At 36.6% G+C, this 23,387-nt stretch overlaps 1 protein-coding gene and 1 long non-coding RNA gene across 22 annotated transcripts in view; one reads left to right on the top strand and one right to left on the bottom strand.

Moving 5' to 3' along the window:
* The window catches only part of LOC309609917, a 30,645-nt gene extending 26,015 nt beyond the window's left edge, over positions 1 to 4,630 (top strand). The window contains exon 2 of the long non-coding RNA XR_014233653.1: positions 16 to 4,630. This is a non-coding gene — a long non-coding RNA (uncharacterized lncRNA). The remainder of the gene's footprint in view (positions 1 to 15) is intronic.
* Positions 4,147 to 23,387, bottom strand: part of PLEKHA5 (pleckstrin homology domain containing A5) — a 236,855-nt gene continuing 217,614 nt past the window's right edge. For 16 of the 21 annotated variants that reach the window (XM_082351877.1, XM_082351899.1, XM_082351905.1 and 13 more), the window contains 10 exons: positions 22,365 to 22,476; positions 21,415 to 21,461; positions 19,496 to 19,613; positions 16,114 to 16,232; positions 13,196 to 13,405; positions 12,166 to 12,306; positions 11,513 to 11,637; positions 8,512 to 8,657; positions 7,035 to 7,140; positions 4,147 to 5,034 (listed from right to left, as the gene is read on the bottom strand). In XM_082351877.1, coding sequence (XP_082208003.1) covers positions 7,046 to 7,140; positions 8,512 to 8,657; positions 11,513 to 11,637; positions 12,166 to 12,306; positions 13,196 to 13,405; positions 16,114 to 16,232; positions 19,496 to 19,613; positions 21,415 to 21,461; positions 22,365 to 22,476 — 1,113 coding nt within the window. In that variant the 3' untranslated portion in view covers positions 4,147 to 5,034; positions 7,035 to 7,045. Of the gene's footprint in view, positions 5,035 to 7,034; positions 7,141 to 8,511; positions 8,658 to 11,512; positions 11,638 to 12,165; positions 12,307 to 13,195; positions 13,406 to 16,113; positions 16,233 to 19,495; positions 19,614 to 20,456; positions 20,646 to 21,414; positions 21,462 to 22,364; positions 22,477 to 23,387 lie in introns of all 21 variants that reach the window. The other 5 variants (XM_082351903.1, XM_082351904.1, XM_082351886.1 and 2 more) reach the window with 3 other exon arrangements.

The raw sequence follows: 23,387 nt of genomic DNA, 5'->3' as shown, positions 1-23,387 counted from the left end.
GGTAGTGGGTCCCAGGTCCCAGGCTATCTCTATATAAATTTACAACTTTCTCTACACGCTGCCAACTCAGGATATTATCACTCATTATTATTTTTATATTATAGAAAACAAAACAGCTTTATAGCGGTATAATTGATACACAAAGAACTGCACAATTTGATGAACGCATATTCAAAGACCTGTACTACTATCACAACATTCAAGGGAATATACACATCTAACCCTTCCCAGTGTCCCTGTGTCCCATCGTGTTTTTGTGTGCGTGCAGGCAGTAAGAACAGTTAACCTGAGATCTGCCATCTTAAAATTGTTTTCCAGCTTTATTGAGCTATAATTGACATATAACATCGTATAAGTTTACTAATTAACCAATTTTGAAGTGCACAACATGGACTGTGGACTGCATTATCGCTTTTTTTTGCACCATTTCCAAACTGATGGGTAAAAAAGATATCTCATTGTAATTTGTCTCATTTTGTCTATCTTTGATTACCACTGATAATTCATACATTTAGTGAATGCTTCGATTCCTTCTTTTGTAAATTGCGAGTTAGACCAGGGAACTTACTGGAAGCAGCTGCTTCCCTCGTCTTTGGCTGTGGGCAATGTTGGGGGATATGGCTAGCGGCCAATTTGTTTCAAATTCCAGCAACTCCATTACATCCCTGTCACTTTCCAGTAGGATATTACAGACATGAGCTCTGTTTCAGGCCTGCTCTTTGGCAGTTTCCAGATGTCTCCACAAGCCCAACACACTTGGGAAGGATCTTGGTGAGATATGTTATGTCTCAAAGGAAAAAAAAAGCTAGGGATCTTTGAGCATCTGCTATTTTAAGGTATATGCTGAACAAGTTTCTGAACAGCGTTAAGTTGCTACTTCAAATACAAAGGGTTCAATCATTCATTTTCTTACGTTGGGTGGAACCAGACAGCCCGGCAGTCAGAGAATAGCAGTTTCTTACAGGTGACACGAATGTCTCCGTATAAATCACATACCGTATAACAACATCATTTGGGTGAATAATGTAATGGATTTTTTCAGGGGTGCTCCTTCATGTTGACGTGGGATGACACATCTTCATTTACCCATTTTGAACTGATGTTTTCGTAATCACCCAAGGCTATGAATAAGGCAGTATGAATTGGGTATGAGGGCTAGAGTAAAAATTCAAATACAGCTGGGGACCGAGGCAAGGGCAAAAGTGTGTGTTGAAGCGCACAGAGAAAAAGAGAACAGATATTCCAGGGAGCCTCAGCCTTTCTACACTTCTGCATGTCTGGACGCCGCCTTTCTGAGTCATTTTTCATGAATGATTTGCAGCCTGCAGGACCCAAGAGGGACCCACAGGCTCTGGATGTCACTCACAGACACTGGGGCTTTCAGTTCAAGGAGCAGACTGGTGGTGAGCTGCAAGTAGTGACTGCAAGTAGCATTGTCCTTAGGAAGCTGGGCCGGTATCTCCTTCGCCCCTCAAAGTTTTCAACTGCGCCCTGCAACGGGAGGCTAACCTCTAAGGACTATGTGAGAGATTCTCAAACTTTTGAGTCTCAGGATTCTCACAACTTAACAACTATTGAGGACTCTAAATAGCTTGTTTTGTGGGTTATATCTATTGGCATTTACGGCAATAGAAATTAAAGCTGAGAAACATTTACAATATTCTCATTCATCGAAAATAACAGTAATAAACCCACTATGTGTTAACATAAATAACATGCTTTTTAATTAAAAAAAAATTGATTTCCATTGTTGTAACGCTCTTTTCTATCGGGATTAACAGAAGACAGCTGGATTTTCACATCTGCTTCTGCACTCAGTCTGTTGATGTATCACAGGTCAGATAGCCTTTGGGAAACGCCACTATTCACTACTGAAGGAATGAAAGTGAAACAGGCAAATACCAGATTAGTGTTATAATGAAAATAGTTTTGACTTCAAGGATCTTCTGAGAAGGTCTGGGAAACCCCCATCAGTTCCCGGCCACACTCAACACAACTCCTGTGACCTCTGAATCCCACTGGGTTCAGCCATTGGGAGCCCTGGCAATAAGACAGGGCCATGGCAATACTTCTTGCCCTGGCCCCATCCCTGCAGGGTTCCGTACACTGAGGCTGGCTTGGTCTCTTGAAAAAAGATTAAGGCTTCTTTCAAGTGACTCTCTTCTATGGGTTCCACTTACTTCTCCCCTTACCCCTTTGGGCCTAGGGGTAGAACATCTCTGAGTTGTTGCATTCTTTTTTTTAGTTTTTCTACACTCTGTGCACACCTTTGTAAATAAAAACTGAATTTATCCTAATTTTTTACTACCACATGTAAATAAAACAGAAATTCAAAAAATAACACAGAGCCTTATTATGTGCCAGTGGTTCTCAAGGTGTGGTACCTGGAGCATCGGCATTAGAATCACCTGGAAACCTGTTAGAATTCAAATTTTTGGGCCACACTCTGGACTGACAGAATCAGAAATTTTAAGAATGGGGCCCAGCAGGGCTTCCCTGGTGGCGCAGTGGTTGAGAATCCGCCTGCCAATGCAGGGGACACGGGTTCGAGCCCTGGTCTGGGAAGATCCCACATGCCGCGGAGCGGCTGGGCCCGTGAGCCATAATTACTGAGCCTGCGCGTCTGGAGCCTGTGCTCCGCAACAAGAGAGGCCGCAATAGTGAGTGGCCCGCGCACCGCGAAGAAGAGTGGCCCCCGCTTGCCACAACTAGAGGAAGCCCTCGCACAGAAACGAAGACCCAACACAGCCATAAATAAATAAATAAATAAATAAATATTAAAAAAAAAAAAAAAAAGAATCCGCCTGCCAATGCAGGGGACATGGGTTTGAGCCCTGGTCCGGGAAGATCCCATACGTCGTGGAGCAACTAAGCCGGTGTGCCACAACTACTGAGCCTGCGCTCTAGAACCCGCGTGCCACAATTACTGAAGCCCACATGCCTAGAGCCCGTGCTCCACAACAAAAATAGCCACCGCCATAAGTCCGCACACTGCAATGAAGAGTAGCCCCCGCTCGCTGCATCTAGAGAAAGCCGCGTGCAGCAACGAAGACCCAAAGCAGCCAAAAATAAAAATAAATAAATTTATAAAAAGAAGTGCTTCAAGTAAAACCAAAGTAACACACCACACACACACACACCCCAAACATAAAGACAAAAGCCCCACATAAAACCCCAAACAAATCCCAAAGAATAACATCAACTCTCCCCTCAACACACCCATAAAAGATTGGTAACAATCATTGTGTCATGACTTAAAGGGAAATCATAATCTGTTGACTATTTCCCCTGAGAAGACTTCTGTGTGTCATCTTTAGAAAAAGGTAATATGTGTAAACATGTTCGTATGGATGTAAGGAGCTAAACATTCTTCTCCCATTTTCACCTCTCTTTTCATTCACCTCCTACATTAAAGACTGTATCTATTTGCACTTCATTTTGTGTGTTTCTGTTTGGTGCAGATGAATTCTTATACATCTGCATTTTAAATTATATCTAAATCCTCTTTAACATAGCATGGAAAAAAAAAAAAAAAAGACTGACCAGCACCAATTTAGTTACAGCAATTTTATATAGGAATCCCAAAGCCTCGCATTTCCTTGTACTCTGGGAACAATGTATAGCCTGAACAAAAGGTTATAGTGGAAAGGAAATGTAATTGATTCTGAAGAGCGTGAACATCTGCAGAGAATGTGGTGTAAGAGACAATGATCTCTGCTTATGTGGATGAAACGGTTTCTAGTTACCCATGTCAGAGAAATAACTCTGCCCCCGCCCCCGACCCCAAGCTCAGTCCACTAAGCAGAGCCAGGCTGCAGATGCCTTCTGTGACACGGAAACCAACAGAAATAGGTATAGAAGACTTGACAAAACGACATTTGCCCAGTGGTGTTGAAAAGTCAGAAAAGCTTTATGCTGGTGCAAATTTTGTCATTAAATGTAATGTGACTGTGGCCAAGTCAATTTCTCTCTCTGGGCCTCAAGCTGCTTGACTTCAACATGGGAGAGCTGAGCTGGATGACAGACACGGTTCTTTTACAATGCTCTTTCCAGTAAGATTAACAGACTACTTTTTCATCTAGAAGTCTCTTAAAGTCTCAGACTTTCCATTTTAGATGGGAAGAGCAAAAATTCTAACACAGGTGATTTAAGAACATCAACATTTATTTAACATGATAAAAAAGAAATGAGATATGAACATTTGCATTTAAACAACAGTAAGTAGCCTTTAATACTTACATTACATGTGCTCATTGTATAATATATACACAATGAACATAATTACATTTGTACACAAACTAAGTACTGGATTTGAAAACCTGCTTATTGCTGTACACATCTAGTCCAATGAAGTATAAGCCCAGTACTTCAAAATACCTACATTTTAAATTGCTTTTTAAGAAAAAGTAAGCGATAACATTTGTATCTAAGCTGACAAGAGTGTGGCATAACTGCTGACAATGCAATCTGACTGAGAAATAATTATAGCAGGAAACGGACATACGTCACTTAGCAGTAATAAAATGGCACATTTTAAATATATATATAAAATTTTTACAAATCAAGGGTGAAAAACAAAGCATTGCAGTAGCCAAAATGGGAGGAAGAAGAAAAAAAAAAAGGAAAACAAGCTTCACTGGAAATAATAACTAAATTTATGTACTGAAAAGTGAAAAGAAATATAAATCCACCTAGACTTTAGAAACATCAAAATCTGGAAATCAGCAACTAAGTAAGCTCTGGCTGTAGACCACACACTAAAAAGCACCTTTACTTATGTGCTCTGAAATCATAGCAGCAAGCTGGTGTCAGAATAATAACCTTGAGATTACATTACATAACCTTGAGTGTACATATGGGCCATTAAAGCTGTTTTGGAATAAACATTTTCCAGAAGTGATAAAATGATGCTCTGTGGCCAAAAGCATCAGAACTATGAATTTCATAGATTTAAAATATACTGTACAATATCTTCTCACATTGCCAAAGGTCCATGTCCTCAGCTTTGAATGGTTTCAACAGAAGTCAGTATAGCTGAAAAATACAAAGAAGTAAAATTACTTTGACACCTGCAAAGTTAATGAATGACCACTTCCTGAAGTAACTAAGGGCCACATTCTCTAGCAATAGAACTGACAAGCATGGCCATGAAAATCCCCAAACATAATACAATTGAAGGACATCTTCTCTTCATTTCCATAAGCTTAATTCACAAAGCAAAGAAACATAAGGCAATATGTGCATGGCAATTCAGATGAAAAAAAGGACCCAAACTTGTGGCTGAATCCAAAAGATTGACAAAATGGGCAGAGATTTGCACAACTTCACTAAAATATGTAATACTATATTAAGCTGCCTACATAGCGGTGTCATTTGTAAAACTTTCCTAAGTCTTGCCAAAACTGCTAGTTCCGAAAGATGACACATGCACAATGAGAAGATGGATGGATTATAAAATAAAGCAAGTTTGAATGCCACTGGTTGGTTCTGGTGACTGCACACCACAAAGCTAGAAAATATCCGGCAATCCCTGTACCTCACTCTAGTACGTAATACTACTGGCTCTTGGAATGAAAGTAAAACAAAACAAAATCGAATAATAACAACTTAAGGAACCTGGAAATGTACTCCAGTTTTAACTGTGAACATTCTTGTTATCAGAATGGTCGAAGTACAATGAATTGTAACCTGTTCATTGAACCAAGAGATAACGGGAGTGGCTCTCAAAGTACATTTCACCCCTAAGACAGACAGAGGCCATCAATCAATTCTTTGCACGGGAGGAATAAAATGAGCATCATGTTTATTATCCCCGTGTTTGGTGTTATTCTGTCACTAGTGGCAACTGCCACTTCTGAATGTGTTAAGTTAAAAGTTTAAATATATGAGTGACAGAGGCAAGACACAGGTTAAGACTACAACAAATACAACAAATCCTAAAGAGATACCAACTGACAACAAACAAAGCCTCTTTTAGGCTCCAGATAGACATGATCTCAAATAAAAGTTACAGATATGACAAGACAGTGAAACATAAATCTTCTGGCTGAAAACAAGGGACACAGATTATAGCTGCTACAAAAAGGTGTGAATGGACGTAGGTGCTAGAAAATGAGCACTACCGGATGAAAAACTTAGTCAAGTTGGTATTTGTACTCATTTATTTTGAGTAAAAATCAAAGAACATGTCTGTAGTCATGCTCATAATGTCTGTAGGTGTTTTCTCAGCTTATAACTGTTAAACAGAAATTGGTGATAATCCGAAGGCACCAAACATGAGAAGATCTGGTAGATACTGAGAAAAAAAGTGCAGAAAAAGGCATAAAATGTTCACTCCATACCTCACAGCTTTTCTGAAAAATAAAAAAAGTATGTAAGTACAAAACTGAGGTAAACTTTAGCCACTGTTGATAAAGTTTAAAAGTAAGACACCTTAGGAAATTATTCGTGGTTCTAAAAGTGTGGTCTAAGGAACACTGGTTGAGAAAGGCCCCGTCTCCCTGTCCCCCACCTGTGGCTTTTTTAAAAGCCCTGATTTAAAAAAAAATTATTATTTAGAAATAATTTCTGATGGATCTTAAAGATTTTACATTCCATATCTAGTTGGCTGTACCATAAACTTTTCTTTATCCTTAAAAATAATTAGCAAACTCCCAGTGTGGTAGATAGGTCACGCTGAATGTAAAAAACATTTCTGTATCAAAATGTAACGACTTGAACAGAATTCTCAGACCTGACTGTGGAAAGAAACGTTAGGTGGGAGCACGGCTGCAAAACACTGCAAAACCTTCCCTCCAAGTTTAGCTGTTTTTATGCATGGTGAAAGAAGAGACAGAGAAAATGTTGTCATGTTGCAGATCATTGAAGGGCTGATGTTGGAAATTTTGAGTTACTGCCTGTGGTTCAAACACTTGGTCTGCTAACTATCCCTAACACACAGGCCGGAATTCATCACAGTTTTTATTCACCAAATCAACAAAAGTCAGGCTGAAAGCTCTAACAGTAAAGCACAAAAATGAAAGGAAACGACGTACTTGTTCTGAGACTACACACACATGAAGTGTGAGCCTTCTGTGAGCTGCGGCTGAGTGGACGGAACGGGTGATGCCGAGGACTCGGGAGACGGGGACAGGCTTTGCACTAAAACACACCGAGAAAATGTGACGAGATCAAAATCCTGGAGACACCTTCGGAGAAGGAAATCCTGACGCTGCGATTCCCAACACAGAACGTGTGTCGGGAAGGAATTCTTAGTTGCATTTCGGCTCTGCTTTTTGCTATTCTGGCAACTGATTATTCAGTATGAAATGTCTCTGGAAGACTGGTTAAAAATTCTTCTTCCATGTACATCTTAAACTTATATAATGTTATATGTCAATCATATCTCAATGAAAGTGGAAAAAAATTTAAAAAAAAATTTTTTTTTTTTGGGGCTTCAAGGTTAATTTTCAGGTGTCTATCAGTGACTCACCCCTGTTGGGTCTCATTTTTAAAAGCTTTTCTAGTTGCATGAAGCTAAATACTGCAGATGATATAAATGCTGTGGTTTTAATACACCCACCCAACCTTTAACACAGACTTGGCATAATAATAACGGAATGTGATCAATGACAATCTTTAAAGAAAGTGAGAATTCCTGTACACATTGCCTTGTGAGTGATAAGAGGCAAAGGAAAAAGTACTTCATACTGGTTACAAAGGAACATGGCTGATGATATAAATTTCCATGTTATATGTATATAAGATACAGAAAATGCTCTTAAGAACAGTCCTGCATAATTAAATTTCATTGTACTTACCCTTCTGCAAAATGACTGGAGGCGGGGTTGGGGGGGAGGAGAAAGAATTACTAGGGATAGCTTTTTGTTTATGGACCATGAGAAGCGAAACTGATACATTACACTAGTGGGATGATTCCCCTACCCCCATCCCTTGGCAAAAGTCATAAAGAAAAAAAAAAGAAAAAAGATGTGTGAAGAATCCAGAAAGTATAAAAGAACAGCACAGAAATTTTTATTTTTTTAAAACATGCTATGGATCATGGTCTTCCACTATCAAAGAAAAACCCAGATGTGGATTACAGTAGAGGCTAAGTAAGTAAATCCACTCTACTAGTGTAGATATTCAATCTTCCACAGTTCCCAAAGGGGTAGGCTTATGAATACTCTGAGAATCCAGCGTCAGAGAAAAGTACTAAAATAGCTTCTTCTTAGAAAAAAGTTTAAGGTATGTGTAAAGGTTCAGATTAAAAAAACAAATAAAACACAACAAAGAGAAGGAACTGACGTCCAAGACAGGAGAGAGGGCGGATCTAGCTGCTCAGGCAGGGCTGGCCCTGTGCTCTGGTCCAAGTGCAGCCCTCCTGACCGTGCAAGTGTGGGAAGGCAAAGGCTGCTTGGTCTGCAGTTGATGTCCCTGCATGGCCCCCTTGCTAGAGTCTCCACACGGCAAATAAATTCAGAGGTTCAGAGGAAGCACCAGTGAGAAAATGAGGAAACATGTAATATCTACCTGCCATTGTCTGACTTCCTCTAGAAGCCTCAGGAGTTAGTTCATAAGAAATAACAGTTTCTTCCTGCTCATGAATATTGTCCTTTGTATTTTCTTCAGGGTGGCCTTCTGGTTTATGATTTGGGATCTGTGACTCATCTTGAGGGCTAATGAAAATAGATGGAAGTTTTAAAGTTCGTTATTTTAGAATGCAATTAATTTTTTTTCTTCCAACTTAGTGTTATGAAAAATCTTAACTATACAGAAAAGATGTCACCATCTGTACTTAACAGTTGCTAACATTTTGTTGGCATTTTTGTCCACATTTTGCCAATCTTGTTTCATTCTAAACCCTCAGCCCCCTACTCCCCAAATTATTATTATTATTATTAATTAATTAATTTTTGGTTGCATTGGTTCTTCGTTGCTGCATGCGGATTTTTCTCTAGTTGCTGCGAGCGGGGGCTACTCTTCGGTGCAGTGTGCGGGCTTCTCATGGCGGTGGCTTCTCTTGTTGCAGAGCACGGGCTCTAGGCGCGCGGGTTCAGTAGTTGTGGCGCACAGGCTTAGTTGCTCCGCGGCATGTGGGATCTTCCCGGACCAGGGCTCGAACCCGTGTCCCCTGCATTGGCAGTCGTATTCTTAACCACTGCGCCACCAGGGAAATCCTCCCCAAATTATTTTAAAGAAGATTCCAGACATATCATTCAGTCTGTAAATACCATCAAATATCCAGTCAATGCTCAAATGATCCTGATTGCCTCATAATATCATCTTAGAGTTATCTGTTTGAATCAGGATCCAAACAACAAAGTCCACACACTGTATTTGCCTGACAAGTCCCTTAAAGTCTACTTTAAAATATACCACCCCACACACCCGTTTTATTCTTTGTCATTTATTTAGGAAAGAACCTGGTTTATCTGTCCAATAATTTACTAAATTCTGGATTTTGATGACTGTATCCCTCGTATTTTTTATAAACTGATATGATTCTTAGGCTTGATCAGACTTAGGTTTGGGGGGAAAGGAAGCAAGTAATACTCTATTAGGTGGGTGTCTTGCACTACTGCATTAATAGGCTGTCTCCTTTCCTGATGTTAAAAATGATCAGGGGACTTCCCTGGCAGTCCAGTGGTTAAGACTTCACCTTCCAATGCAACGGGTGTGGGTGTTTGATCCCTGGTCGGGGAGCTGAGAATCCACATGCCTCGTGGCCAAAAAACCAAAACATAAAACAGAATATTGTAGTAAATTCAATAAAGACTTTAAAAATGGTTCACATAAAAAAAATCTTTAAAAAAACAAAACAAAAAAAGATCAGTGACTTCAGGGGTTATCAGTTTGACCCTTTCATTTTAAAGCTCCCGGTCATATTTTTTTAGCTAACAGCTTTAGCAGCACTGAGGAATATTGTTCATCCATTATTTTAACAGGGTTTTAGCAAAGCAGTGATATTCTAAGTCTCTCATTCTTTTTTTTTTTTAAATTAATTAATTAATTAATTAAATTTTGGCTGTGTTGGGTCTTGATTGCAGTGTGCGGGCTCTCTAGTTGTGGCACACAGGGGCTCCAGAGCATACAGGCTCAGCAGTTGTGGTGCGTGGGCTCTCTAGTTGTGGTGCGTGGGCTCCAGAGCACATGGGCTCTGTAGCTGCAGCACGTGGGCTTAGCTGCCCCACGGCATGTGGGATCTTAGTTCCTCCACCAGGGATCGAACCCATGTCCCCTGCATTGGAAGGCAGATTCTTACCCACTGGACCACCAGGGAAGTCCCAAAGTCTCTCATTCTTTTTTAATAAATTAAAAAAACATATATATTTATTTATTTATCTTTGGCTGCGTTGGGTCTTCGTTGCCGTGCACAGGCTTTCTCTAGTTGCGGCGAGCGGGGGCTACTCTTCGTTGTGGTGCGCAGGCTTCTCTTGTTGTGGAGCATGGGCTCTAGGCGCGCCGGCTTCAGTAGCTGTGGCACGCGGGCTCAGTAGTAGCGGCTCGCGGGCTCTAGAGTGCAGGCTCAGTAGTTGTCGCGCACGGGCTTAGTTGCTCCGCGGCATGTGGGATCTTCCCGGACCAGGGCTCGAACCCGTGTCCCCTGCATTGGCAGGCAGATTCTTAAGCACTGAGCCACCAGGGAAGCCCTCTCATTCTTTATTGAGTGACATTCTTCTAATAAAGAAGAAGAGTTTCCTCATAAACTCTCTGGTTGCAGTTTGTTTGGGAAAGGTAAGATAAATTATTTACTTCTTTCTCTTTATGTACCAGGTTTTGGAACAATAAGTCGATTCCCTAGCGTCCTCTGAAGGGGCCAACAAATTATTTTGTTGTTGTTGTTGTATCATTATGAACTCATAGATCTGTAATATACTGGATGTGTTTTAATCTATGTCTATTAACAAAAGTTCAGCAGAGATTTTTTTCTTATCAGCTATCACCAAATATTTTTCAAATTCCCTCTTGCTATTCATTGAAGAGATAAAGGCATTCCTAATAACATGAAATACAGCATTTCTCTTTTCCAGCACTAGGAATTTTTTTATGGATGGTGAGACTGAGGATATGCATTTAAAAACGCTAGTTAAGAAATATAGTTAAAAAAAAATGGCAAATCACTATAATTTTTGGAATGCTTATCAGACATCTTAGACATCTGATCAATGTCTGTCATTATACAGGCAACGCTGAGGTGCTTACTTTGCTGTAGCTCGTGTGCCTATGGCATTTTTTAAAAAAAGGTATTTATTGATCACTTGCTAGGTGTTTAGCACAGTGCTAAGTGCTATACACGTATTTTCTTATTTAATCCCTATAGCACACTTGTGACATGGATACTATTATTATCCTCATTTTTACAAGTGAGGAACCTGCATTTAGGACAGTTATGTAACTTGCTCAAGATCCTACAGCTTGTAAGAGATATTCTGGGACTGGAATCCAAGACCTCTGACTCTGAAGTTTACCATTTTTAAGCAGGTATACAATTTTGTGAATGACTCCTTTGTTTGTTTTTCCTAATTATTACCTGTATGGAACATCCTTGGGCATCTTTTCTTTGTTTTCTTCTTTATCCACCACTTCCTCAGAATTTACTCCATTTGGCTCAGGTGTGAAAAGTGTTTCGGAAAAAACATTTTCAGTTTTTTTAAACTATAGAAGAAGAAAAATTTTCTTTTTCAAATCATTTTTACCACATTTAATATATTAGTGAATTATCTAAAATGATTCCTAAATAAAGTTTATTAAAAAACCCATACCCTATCAAATATTTACTGACATATAAATTTATATTCAAGTACATTAAAAATATTAATGTCCTATAAAAAATAAATAAAATTAAATTAAAAAATTTTTTTAAAAATTAAAAAAAAATTAATGTCCTTTGCTACTAGGATAAAAGGTACATTGCCATTAGCTAGCTGCTTTGGGATATAACATTCTTTAATTGGGTTAATGATAATTTATTCCAGCCTTGATTGATCATGTTTTAAGTTTTCAATTAACCCAGTTTTTGTTGTGGCTGAATACATCAATCAAATTATACGAAGCCTATCACCTCACTAAGATCTATATAGCCCCTGTGACAGAATGACACGTAACTATTTTCAACCTTCTCACTTGACCTTATCTTCAAAAATCCACCCCTTTGTAACATCTGTCCTAAAATAATCTCTCTACCTCTTCGCTGAAATCTGTATTTTGAGGTTCAGCTTCTTTTAGTCGAACAGTTTCTGCGGCAGGAGTTTCGTGGTTTGGCTTCACATCATTTTCTCTAATGATGGCGTCCGGTTCCTTAAGGTTATCATCTCTCCTTCGAGTCTGTTCAACAGATAAACAGCATTTTTAGATTCATACTATACGGTCATGCATAGTTTTTAGACAGTACCTATTGATTTTTTTTTTTTTTTAAAGTTGGCTCTTCACTTGCAAGGAGGTTTCCTTATGAAAAACAACAGAGGAATCTTATATATATTAATCATCTATTTTGTAATGTGTCGAATGTGCAGTTATTCTACTGTTAATTGGTTGAATCACCATTAGCAATGCCTGCTCTCCATTAGACAAGACAGAAAGGGGATTTCTATGACGACAGGGAATCACTTTCAGCTGGTCCATGTCTACTAACAGGGATAGACCAGACTGAAGCCACTGGAAAGGTTCCTTAGTCTGCTCTGATTTATGAATCAGGGTAACAAACAAACAAATAAGTAATAAGAAATGGAATGGTGTCTCTTTATAAGACTGAAGTTAAAATGTAATGAATAGTAGAACTTTTCTTTAGAAACCCTCTCTCGCTACAATTTAGGTCATGCTAAATTAGTATACAGAGTAATACACATTTCATTGGGAGGGGAACTGGGGACTATCCTGCTAACCTGCATGGCATTTTACATTTGTTGAAAGCACTTTTATCTTCTTACTATCTCCATGAAGTAGATAGGACAGGTTGTATCTTTATTTCATCTACGGTAGAGGAGATTAAGTCCACAACGGATAGGAGGGTATCCAACAAGTAATTTAGCTCTGGTTTCCTGAACCCAGGGCTATTTCCATTTTACTAAGCTGTCCTGGCACATTATAAGAGTTGAATAATATAACTATCCATGTTGCTGACATTTAAAAGCCCATCAACCATGTAACTCTATGATTCTAAGATTCAAGTGATATTAGATTTACCCACAAGAATGAGTAAAAGCAATTGATATACCTGGGTAACCCGGAATGGATTATCCCTTAAATTTGAAGGACTTGGTAAGGGTGACTGGTCTAAAGCACCAATAATGTTTAATCCTTTTTTCTTTTCCCTTAAGCATGCTTGTTGATGCCTCCTGATTCTTTCCATTTGCTCTTCCACAGTCATCCTAGGTCGAGTGCTTTCAGCCAAACAGAGCTGTTCCACTGCACTTCTTGGTCTTTCCTTTAAATTGAAAGTAAACAAACAGATGAATACCTGAATACAGGATAACTTCTGAACAGTATGTTAGAATAAAAAATGTCCTACAATGCATTTATTTTGTTTGCAAAATCTAAAGTGGAGGTTTTGGATGTCATTTAGATAACACCAGAAAGACAGATTACTTTATGCATGCACTGATGCAGGATCAGCGATGGAAAGAGAGAGAGAGAGGAGGTAGGAGGGAGGGGAGAGAAGAGGAACTTAAGGAGGGGATTTGCTTGTTTTTAAAAAAAAAAAATACAAAAACGTATGGCAGCTCTGGAGTGACCCTACCCCACAGCCCTGAGACAGGAACTTGTATAAAACTCAAACTAGGAGAAAACAGGGGGCATAGCTTCTAAAAATCAGCAATTTCTTTTATTATACTAAAAATGTAATGTTTCAAGTCACACATTTTTTACTGTGAAAAGACTGGTAGAGAAAACATCCTTAGTTTATGAAAAACTATGGAAGAATCTATTTTCTATAAATCAGAAGGTTATATTTTATATATATATATATATATATATATATATATATACACATTTACATGGCTCATTTTTATGGTTTACTGAAGGGTTTAAAAATATTAGTCACATTAAACAACCAGTTCTTACTTCTCACTTTCTTACTAAAGATATAAAACAATGTTGGTATGAGATCCAAAATAAGTATATCAATAACTGTCAAAAGGAAATTTTAGCTTATTTTATATAATAGAAATTTTAGAGATTAAACATATTCTAAGATCTATAGAATAGAATGCATAGGTTTCTTTGTGTCCTCTGGACTGAACTGCTGGGAACTGACTGAGACATTGGTGGAGTTGCTGGTGTTTTGGAAAGAAGCCAGGGCAGAGGTAAGTATTTCCGTGACTAAGCAGTATGTCAGGATAATGGCCAAGATCCTCTTCTCTCCACTGCAATCTAAAATGTGTCTGCAGGGCAGTAGCTACAGATCTAGAACTGTTTTCTATTGTATAGAATATCTTGAAGAGCTCAAGTAGAAACTGAAAGGAAAATGAAAAATGAAAAGCCTTAGAGTGCAGAAATGATGCTTCTCATTTGTGAAACAAAGCATTTGCTTTTGTGAAAAAAATTTTTTAAATAAAGGTAAATTCTAGATACTGATTGGGAAGTTGGCTACTTTAGCACTCTTTCATTTTTAGTAACAACAAACATGTATTCTTCCTGGTTTTCCTGTGTTTGTGCAAAAGTGTTGTCTCACTGAAACTTCCTTTTCCAAGTTATCGTATTGTACAAATCTATTTATTCTTTTAAAATGCCAGATATTATTAATTTTTAGATCTTTTTGCCAGTATAACTGGAGAAGAGTATCTCACTGGGGTTTTAGTTAGCACTTTAAAAATGATTATCAGGGTTGAGCAATTTTCATATTTTTGTGAATTACTGTTACATAGTTTCCATTTTAAAAAGCCCTAAAAATAACTGATTTGTATTAATTCCTCAAATATTATGAAACTTGTCTGTTATATTGTAAGTATTTTCTTCTGGTATCTGTATTGCTTATAAAGGACTTTCCGGTACAGTATTAGGTAACTAGTCTTCTATACTTTCCCCCCAGTATTTGGTTATGTAGAAGTCTTTCTTCTAGTATTTAAGATAGTTATTTTTTAAAAAAGATAGTTACAGAATATAAATCCACTAATATCTTTCTGTTTGATCTCAACATGCCTTTTTAAAGTTTTTTTTCTGTTGCCTTATTTCACATTATAATTTCCAAAGAAAACACCCTTTTAATCTAAAAAATGCCTAACTATGAACAACAGTATTACAGGACCATTATATTTCTTATATACATAAATTTGTCAGAATTTCTGGCATATACTTTGTACCATACTTTAATATCTTTCAAGAATAATCATAAATCTTATCATTTGTTGTACCTTTCAGTCTTTTCTTATAGTTTTAAGTTATCTCATACCAAATAAATAGAATTTATAAAGATGAAAAGTAAAATTTCTTTTGCAGCCCAAATTTCTAGAGAGTACTTGGGGAAAGGGAGTTAAGTCCTTTGAGAATCTTCCCAAGAAGACCAAGATTAGACTGGTTAAAAGCCAGTCTGAATTAAATGGATCTCAGATGAAAGTGTGAAGTACAGGATTTGCTTCTCATTCTCAATTCACATTGCTCATTGTAACCAGAGGATTGGCAAACTCCAAGTCTACTGCAGAGGAAAGGCCCTGCAAACTCAGGCTGGCTTGGAAGTCCACTAGCTTGGGTGACCACAGCACATGTCTATCACTCTCCTAAGGAAATTTTTAGAGGTGTCAAGAGGGGTAACACAGGGCAGCTATCTGAGAACAGATTCCACAAATTGTGCCCCAAAGACCTCATGTGGAGTCTGAGCAAAGAAGACCTAGATTAGGCCTGTCCTCTGAGGTGCTAATTCCCTGAATGTAATTAAAAAAATTAAGATTACTAAATTTTTCTTAAGAGTATGTAAAAAAAATTTTTGATGGGAATTCCCTGGAGGTCTAGTGGTTAGGACCCCGCACTTCCACTGCAGGGGGCACAGGTTCGATCCCTGGTCGGGGAAGGATCCCGCAAGCCGTGTGGTGTGGCCCAGAAAAAAAAAGTTTTGAAAAAAACCTCTAAAAATTAAAGCATATACAAGGTGGCAATAAATAGGTTGAGAATCCTTCTGGAAATTAATGTATAATTAAATACCATTCTTGAATCCATCATCTTCTTAGTTTTCCTTAAAGTTACATATGAGGCTATTGTCGAAGATTCGGGTGTTGGTGATTTTGTTCTTGGAGGGACTACTCCAACAGGAAAGTGGGAACCTAAAAATAAAAACAGCATTAAGTTCTACAAAACATCTTCACATGGCATTGCTTTCTTTGGACATATTCAATTTCTAAGGCTTTTGAAATCAGAAGGCAAATTTATCGTTTGAAAAGAGACAGGGAAATGTAATAGCCTTGTTACTTATTTTACCTAATAAGCCCGCAATGATACTGACCAGACAAATTTAGGGTTAGCTTTAGAAATAAAGTTCTACTGATGATAACAGATGACATTAAAAAAATTATAAAATTTAGTGATACGCAGTGTATCATATCTCTTCACAACAACCCTGTAAAAAAAGAAGGTAAATGAAGTGCAGAATCTGGGTTAACTGACTTCCTTAAGTCCATATAGCTTAGCAGCAGCATGGCTAGAGCTTCTGCTTTGGCCCGTTTTCCCTTGTTGCTCTGCTTCTTCATGAAGTATTTACAATATTTTCGGAGGTTAAAAGTACCTTAATCTAATCCTCTCACAGAGATGAGGAAAGTTATGGCCAGAAGGGTTAAGTGATTTACCTAAATGTCCTTAATTCCCATTTGGTCTCTTTCAATCACACTGCACCACCTCAATAAAGAATCCACTAACAATGTTAACAATAGTTGACTACAGGTAATTGAAGTTACTTTCACTTTTGCATTTTTGAAAATTTCTAAAATGAACACACACTACTTTTATAATTAGAAAACAAACAATACACACACACAAAATCATTAACACAACAATAAAAGCTAATGATCAGTTCACATAAAATGTATTCATCTGTACCATAGTCATCTTGTGTAAGCAGAATATATACAGTATTGTCCACTGAGGACACAAGTAAAATAAGAAATTAATGAAATCTCAATAGTTTGCTGAAAAAAAAAAAATCATTCTCTTTGGGCTCATTAAAGTTACATTAACTAAGTAGAAAAATGAAATCTTATTTTCCCCCAAAGACAGATGGTGGTCAATCATTCAGGGCCCCTTTAGGTTATGAACCAAACAATCTGCAGCTTAATGAAGTTTTAATATTGTTTATGAACTCTGTGTTTATTAGAGTTGTATATTTGAGAATGTGAAGAGCTGGACTGATGTATTACAAGTAATTTTTACAGTTCAAATAAAGAAAAGGCTTCTACTATGCCAGTCAGTGGTCCATTTTTAAAAGCCCGACTTTAAGTCATGTGGTACAAAATAAATTACACTGTAATCGATCTGTACACTTCAGACAATTTATTTAGATGAGAGCTTATGATTATATACTAAAAAAAAAAAAAAAACCCAAAATTTAAAAGAGGAAAAACTTCCAGGAAGAATTCAAGCCATATTAGAGAACATATTTCAGATGATATAGTTCTTATGAGTAAATACATCTATCAGTTTTTTGCTGAGAAGTATTACAACCTGTTTAGCCATACTCTGTTGACAGACATATGACTGCTTCCAGTTTTTGTCTATTATGAATTAAAGCTGCTATAACAACCCTTGTATAAGTCTTTTGAGGGATTATGTTTTCATTTTTCTTAGGTAAATATATAGGATTCCTGGCTATGATGACTGCATGTTTAACTATATGAGAAACTGCCAAACTATTGTTCCATCCTATACCACCTCAGAAATGTGTGTGAATTCCAATTGTTCCACATCCTAACCAACACTAGGTAGTCAGTCTTTCAAGTTGAGCCATTCTAGAAGGTGTGAAATGTGATTTTTATTTGCATTGAAACTGCATTTCTTTTATGATTAATAAGTTGTAAGCTTTTCCATGTGCTTATTGGCCATTTGTATATACCTGATTTGTTAACTCTCCAAGGCTGTTGCTTACTTTTTTATTGGGTTGTTTATCTTTATTACTGATTTGCAAGAGTTATTTATATATTCTGGATACAAGGATTTTGTAAGGTATATGTACTGATAATATTTTCTTCCATTCTGATAGGCAAAAGTTTTAAATTTTGATGAAATTGAATTAATCAGTTTTCACTGAGAGTATAGCCCTCAGAGGGCCCCAGCTTTATTTGAGGGGGTCTCCTAGCAGACTCCTAATTTGTTCATGCTCTGAGCTTTGTCCTGTCACAAGGTGAAAGCTGGCTTTCATGCTCCACTTAACTTCCTGGATGCCTCTTGCTATGGACTGAATTGGTCCTCCTAAAATTCCTGTTGAAGCCCTAACCCTTGATGTGACTATATTTGGAGATGGGGATTAAAAGGAGGTCATTAAGGTTAAATGAGGTCATAAGGGTGGGGCCCTGGCCCCCAAAGATTAGTGTCCTTATAAAATGAGATACCAGAGAATTTAAAGGCACTCAGAGGAAAGGCCATGTGAGGGAGGCAGCATCTACAAGCCAGGAAAAGAGTCCTCACCCGAAACCAAACCCTCTCAGAACTTGGTCTGGGACTTCTAGCCTCAAGAACTGTGAGAATAAACTTCTGTTGTTTAAACCACTCAGTCTATGGTATTTTGTTATGGCGGCCTGAGCAGACTAATGCACTACCCTTCATATAATTTTTGGCCTGAACATCCCTCTCTTTACTTTTCCGCAACTTGTTGAAGCGTCTCAAAAATATTTAAAATGATATGAACCAGTGTTTATAGTCTGTGGAGGATTGGCCAGGTATCTAGTAACCTATTTGCCAAAAACATTTACTTTTGTTTGCAGTCTGATATTTCCTGCATATTTATAATTATATGCACGAATATGGTAAGGACGAAGACTATGACTGTTTCACTTACATCTGTGTATGAAAAGATAAAGTTAACAAAGACTTTCAATGAGAAAAAGATATGATTTGGATGAGAATGAGAAAGGTGTATAAATATTAAGTTTTCAAGATGGCAGTATTTTTCTAATTAAGAAAAACCCCAAAACAACAACAACACAAAACCCAGCGTTAGAAAACCTAGAAGAATATTCCAGTTATGGAAAAAGCTATGTGAATATTACCACTTACTATTTTTCAAGCTTTACTTTATGACCCTTTAGCAGATTATAAAAAAAAAATTGACTAGCAGGTTATGATCAGAAATTACTTTTCTGAAAAATCCCACATTTTGCCACATTTGTCTAAGCAGAGAGAGATGACATGTTGATATGTGGTTTATGGGTCATGTTATCTTCCCAATATCTGAAACTTCTAAATTCAGAAACGCATCAGATTCCAAAGGTTTCAGATAAGGGACTGTGGACTTGTATATGTACTGTGTCAACATATTAACTAAATTTATTTCTAAGGTGTCTGAAAAACGCAGCAGATAAAACATATCTCAAACGCTGACCTTTAACAGAAGTTTCCATTTCTGAAACAGATTCTGATTTTTCTTCTCCATTAGACTCATCAACTTCTGCCACTGTTGTTAACTCTGGTTCACTCTTGTAGAGTCTATAATCTGGACCCTTGAAAGAAAGATATGTAATCACACACAAACACACACAAAAAGGCAAAAGTCTCTTTTAAAATGTTTATCTCTAAACACTCACACTCTAACAATTAAAAGCCTCAGTCAGCTATCTTGGGTATAACACAATTAATATATATGTTACAATTAGGGTAGAAAAAAAGACTTTAAAAAAGATGTTTAACCAGCATATCTTTTGATTTTAAAATTAAGAATATTCCTCTTAGGGACAAAGTCATCAGAACATTTTTATCATACTAAAACTAAAGTCTAAAAATAATTATATCATATTAACTCAATTAGCCCTATTCCTTTTCTCCTTGTTCTCTTCTCCTTGCTTATTACATTTTACATTTATTTGTTTAATCCCCAGACTCCTTTTTTCCAGTTTCCATGGGTAATGTCTCTCCTTGGCAATGTCCACATTCTCTTAGCAGTTTTCCTAGACTGAACTGCCCACATCCCAACCTTTTGATCATTCCTGGTAAGAATCTTCTTTTCCTTGCATCTTTCTGATCTAAAGATATCATTTTGCTTCTAATATCCTGAAATGGTATATTTAAAATATGGCTCCTTAAACACAGGCACATAAAGTAACCACTTTATGAAAATATTCATGAAAAGCAGAAACTATGAAATTTTATTAAAATTGTGAAAATATTACAAAATAAGAATGGTAAAACTAAAACAGGAAAAACAAATGATAATGTTATATATGAACAAAAAAGTGCTGGCTAAAAGTGGTGTTATAATAAAAAAAAGTTTTGAGTCTAAAATAAATTAAGTTTGAAAAATGAGGGCATGTACGATTGATTATTCTGTGGCTATTGCAGCCACTTACACAGTGAGATCCATTTCTTGGATATCCTTGAACTTGGTGAATCTTCTTTTCTTCGGGCAGATGGACTGGGCCCCTGCTATAACAGAGCAAGGAGCTGCTATCACTGGGCAGAGGGGGGATTATGGGAGGCTGGTCTGTAAAGTCATAGGACCGAGGAAGTGGAGGACGAGGTGGGACTACTTCCTCTTCCTAAAGATTGTAGAATAGTCACCTTATTTAGATAAGCATATTGAATTAAGTATATCGAAATTCTTTGCAATGGTAAGTTAACTTACATTCACTTTAAGATAATTAAAGGGACACTGCCAAGCCAAGAGGTCTCATATTAAAAAGTAAAACCAAAAAATGTTTATGATAGCCAATAACTGGGCTTTAAATTTGACTGCATTTAATTTTTTCTGTAACACACAGGTTAGCTTTACTCTAAAGCTCAACATCAAAACAAATGTATGAAACTACTCTATTTCATTTTAAAAATAAAAGGAACGAATTAATTTAAAAAAATCTCACTCCATATTGTTTTGCTAATTTTTAAGAGAAAAAAAAACCCATTTCTTTTTGATTGGCTTTTATACAAAATTCAAGACCACAGATGCTTTCAACTAGGTTGACAGTATCTCTTTGTAGTTGTCATTTCTTTATGGTATGCATGATACACAGCCAACTTATCATACCAAACAATGATAAATAAATACTCAAATTACTTAGATTAGAAAAAGTATGACAATGTTAAAGTTCTAACATAGATGAGAAGTAGTGATTCAATTTTTTTTTCCATTAAGAAAAGGGAAGAAGATCACATTTGTTAGAAGAACCAAATTACTGAACCAGCAAAATTTCAAGATCAAAACAGTAACTCAAACATATTTAGAAAACATTTTTGTTATGAGTAGAGAAAACTCTAATTCATGTTTTAATTATAAAATAATTTATAGTTAGAGAAACAGTCCAAACTTACCTCATTTTTGTACTTAACTGTTGAGAAAGGCTTTGATCCTATCATACCTATTAAAAAAATTGTAAAATATAACTACGTACACTAAACATATCTTCCTAAATCTACAAAAAAAAGGAACAATTTCATTTATTTTAAACAAAGCCTTCAGTTTCTAACCCCTCATTTATTAATGTTTTCTGAATTTAAAACCCATTACATTGTTATACAGTAGAAATTAACACATTGTAAATCAACCACACTTCAATAAAATACATTTAAAAAACCCCAATACATTAAAAAATACAAACTGAAATATCTAATATAAACAAGAGTATGGGGAAATGGGTTTTCTCAAATACTACTGGTTTAAGTATGATTTGATGTAATCTTTTAGGAGAGCAATTTGGCTGTGCGTATCAAAATGAAAAATGTGCACTTATTTCTCATTTCCTAGAACCCATAAGTACTAGCAGGTGTGTTTATTATGTACACAGTAATGTTCGTTACATCATGGCTTATGAAAGAAAAACAAAAAAACCCACCCACCCACCCACCCAACAACCTGGAAGCAACCTACATGGTTCATCAACACTGAAATGGATAAATTATAGTTCATCTATACAATGATTCTTACACAGCTGTTACTGTATTGTATTGTTAAGGAGAAAAAAACATATTGATGAAAAACAACATTTTCTGTTGTGGGGAAAAAACTCCCAAACCCAAAACACTGTGTGCGTTTATAATTTTAGACACAAAACAATGATTCATTTTTGTGTGAGTGTGGTTGGTAAAACTTTTGCTTTCTATATTACATATAAACTTGGGTACTGATTCAATATTACAAAGGGCCTGTTTTCTAATGTCAAAAATCCATTAAAATAACAAGAGAAACCCAATTCTATGTGTTATTCCATTTAGATATATTATTATGGTCAATTAGTGCAGAATAAAAGATGAAGCTAATGTACCTGTTTCTGCAGTGCCTCTCTGCTGTTTGTGTTTACTCAGTCCTTCCATGACATCCTGAATTCTCCAGAGTTCTTTCTGAAGTTGTGCACGCTGAATTCCTGCTGATTCAGTCTATCAGTAAAAATGGACAGACCACATACAGGGGGGAAAAAAATCATTAAATACAGTTATAAATTCCACTAATTATATACTTAAAAAATGAGAATTACAGTGGATTAAGTTTTGAGGATATTTAATATGATCTGTGTGACCTTCTCAATTTTGCAAAGTCAATGGCAAAGATAAAAGAAAAAAGCAGAGAAACAGAAAAATTTAATATTTCAGACCTACACACACTATTTCACCTCTTTTCAATATGCACTGTGTTGCATTATTTACAATCCCAGGAAGGAATACTGATTAGATGGGGCTAAAAATGTGGAACCCTCCCCCAAACCAAAACCAACAAAACAAAACAAAAACACAACAGATCAGAAACTCACAAATCCCAAATTAAACAAAACATTTTTAGGGGAAAAAAAGGAAAGTATTTTAGCCTCTTAAGTTCTAGAACATAGAGACATGCCAAAAAAGAAAAAAAGAAAGGGCAATTTGAAGAGTTCTTACTGATAGAGTTAAATGTATTTGCAGGACAAATTTTCAGTTTTCAAAATTGATTATTGCCATTTTTACTCTATCCTAAAGTTATTTCTTTACTACCCCATTTCATGTCCCTTAGGCTAAATACTCTAACTGAAGCCAAAATAAGATCATCTTGGTAAGATTCTAGTAAAACTCTAATGACTCTTATTGATAAATAGAAAAATGATAAATATCATTTTTAGGAATATAACTATAAAAGAAATAGGTAAATAAGTATGATAACTGTAACAATTATGTCAGCCCTGAGATGTGAATACTGATAAAGATTTATAGAGAGGGAATATAAACTATAAAAATCAGATAATTGCACATATAGAATATGTATTACTTTTGCACTAATTTAAAAAATATACATATTTTTGTCTATCTGAAAGGTGTAC

This window comes from Balaenoptera borealis, assembly GCF_965194805.1.
Source record: "Balaenoptera borealis genome assembly, chromosome: 13".
Classification (NCBI taxonomy): Eukaryota; Metazoa; Chordata; class Mammalia; order Artiodactyla; family Balaenopteridae; genus Balaenoptera; species Balaenoptera borealis.
This window is presented reverse-complemented; position numbering and strand designations above follow the sequence as displayed.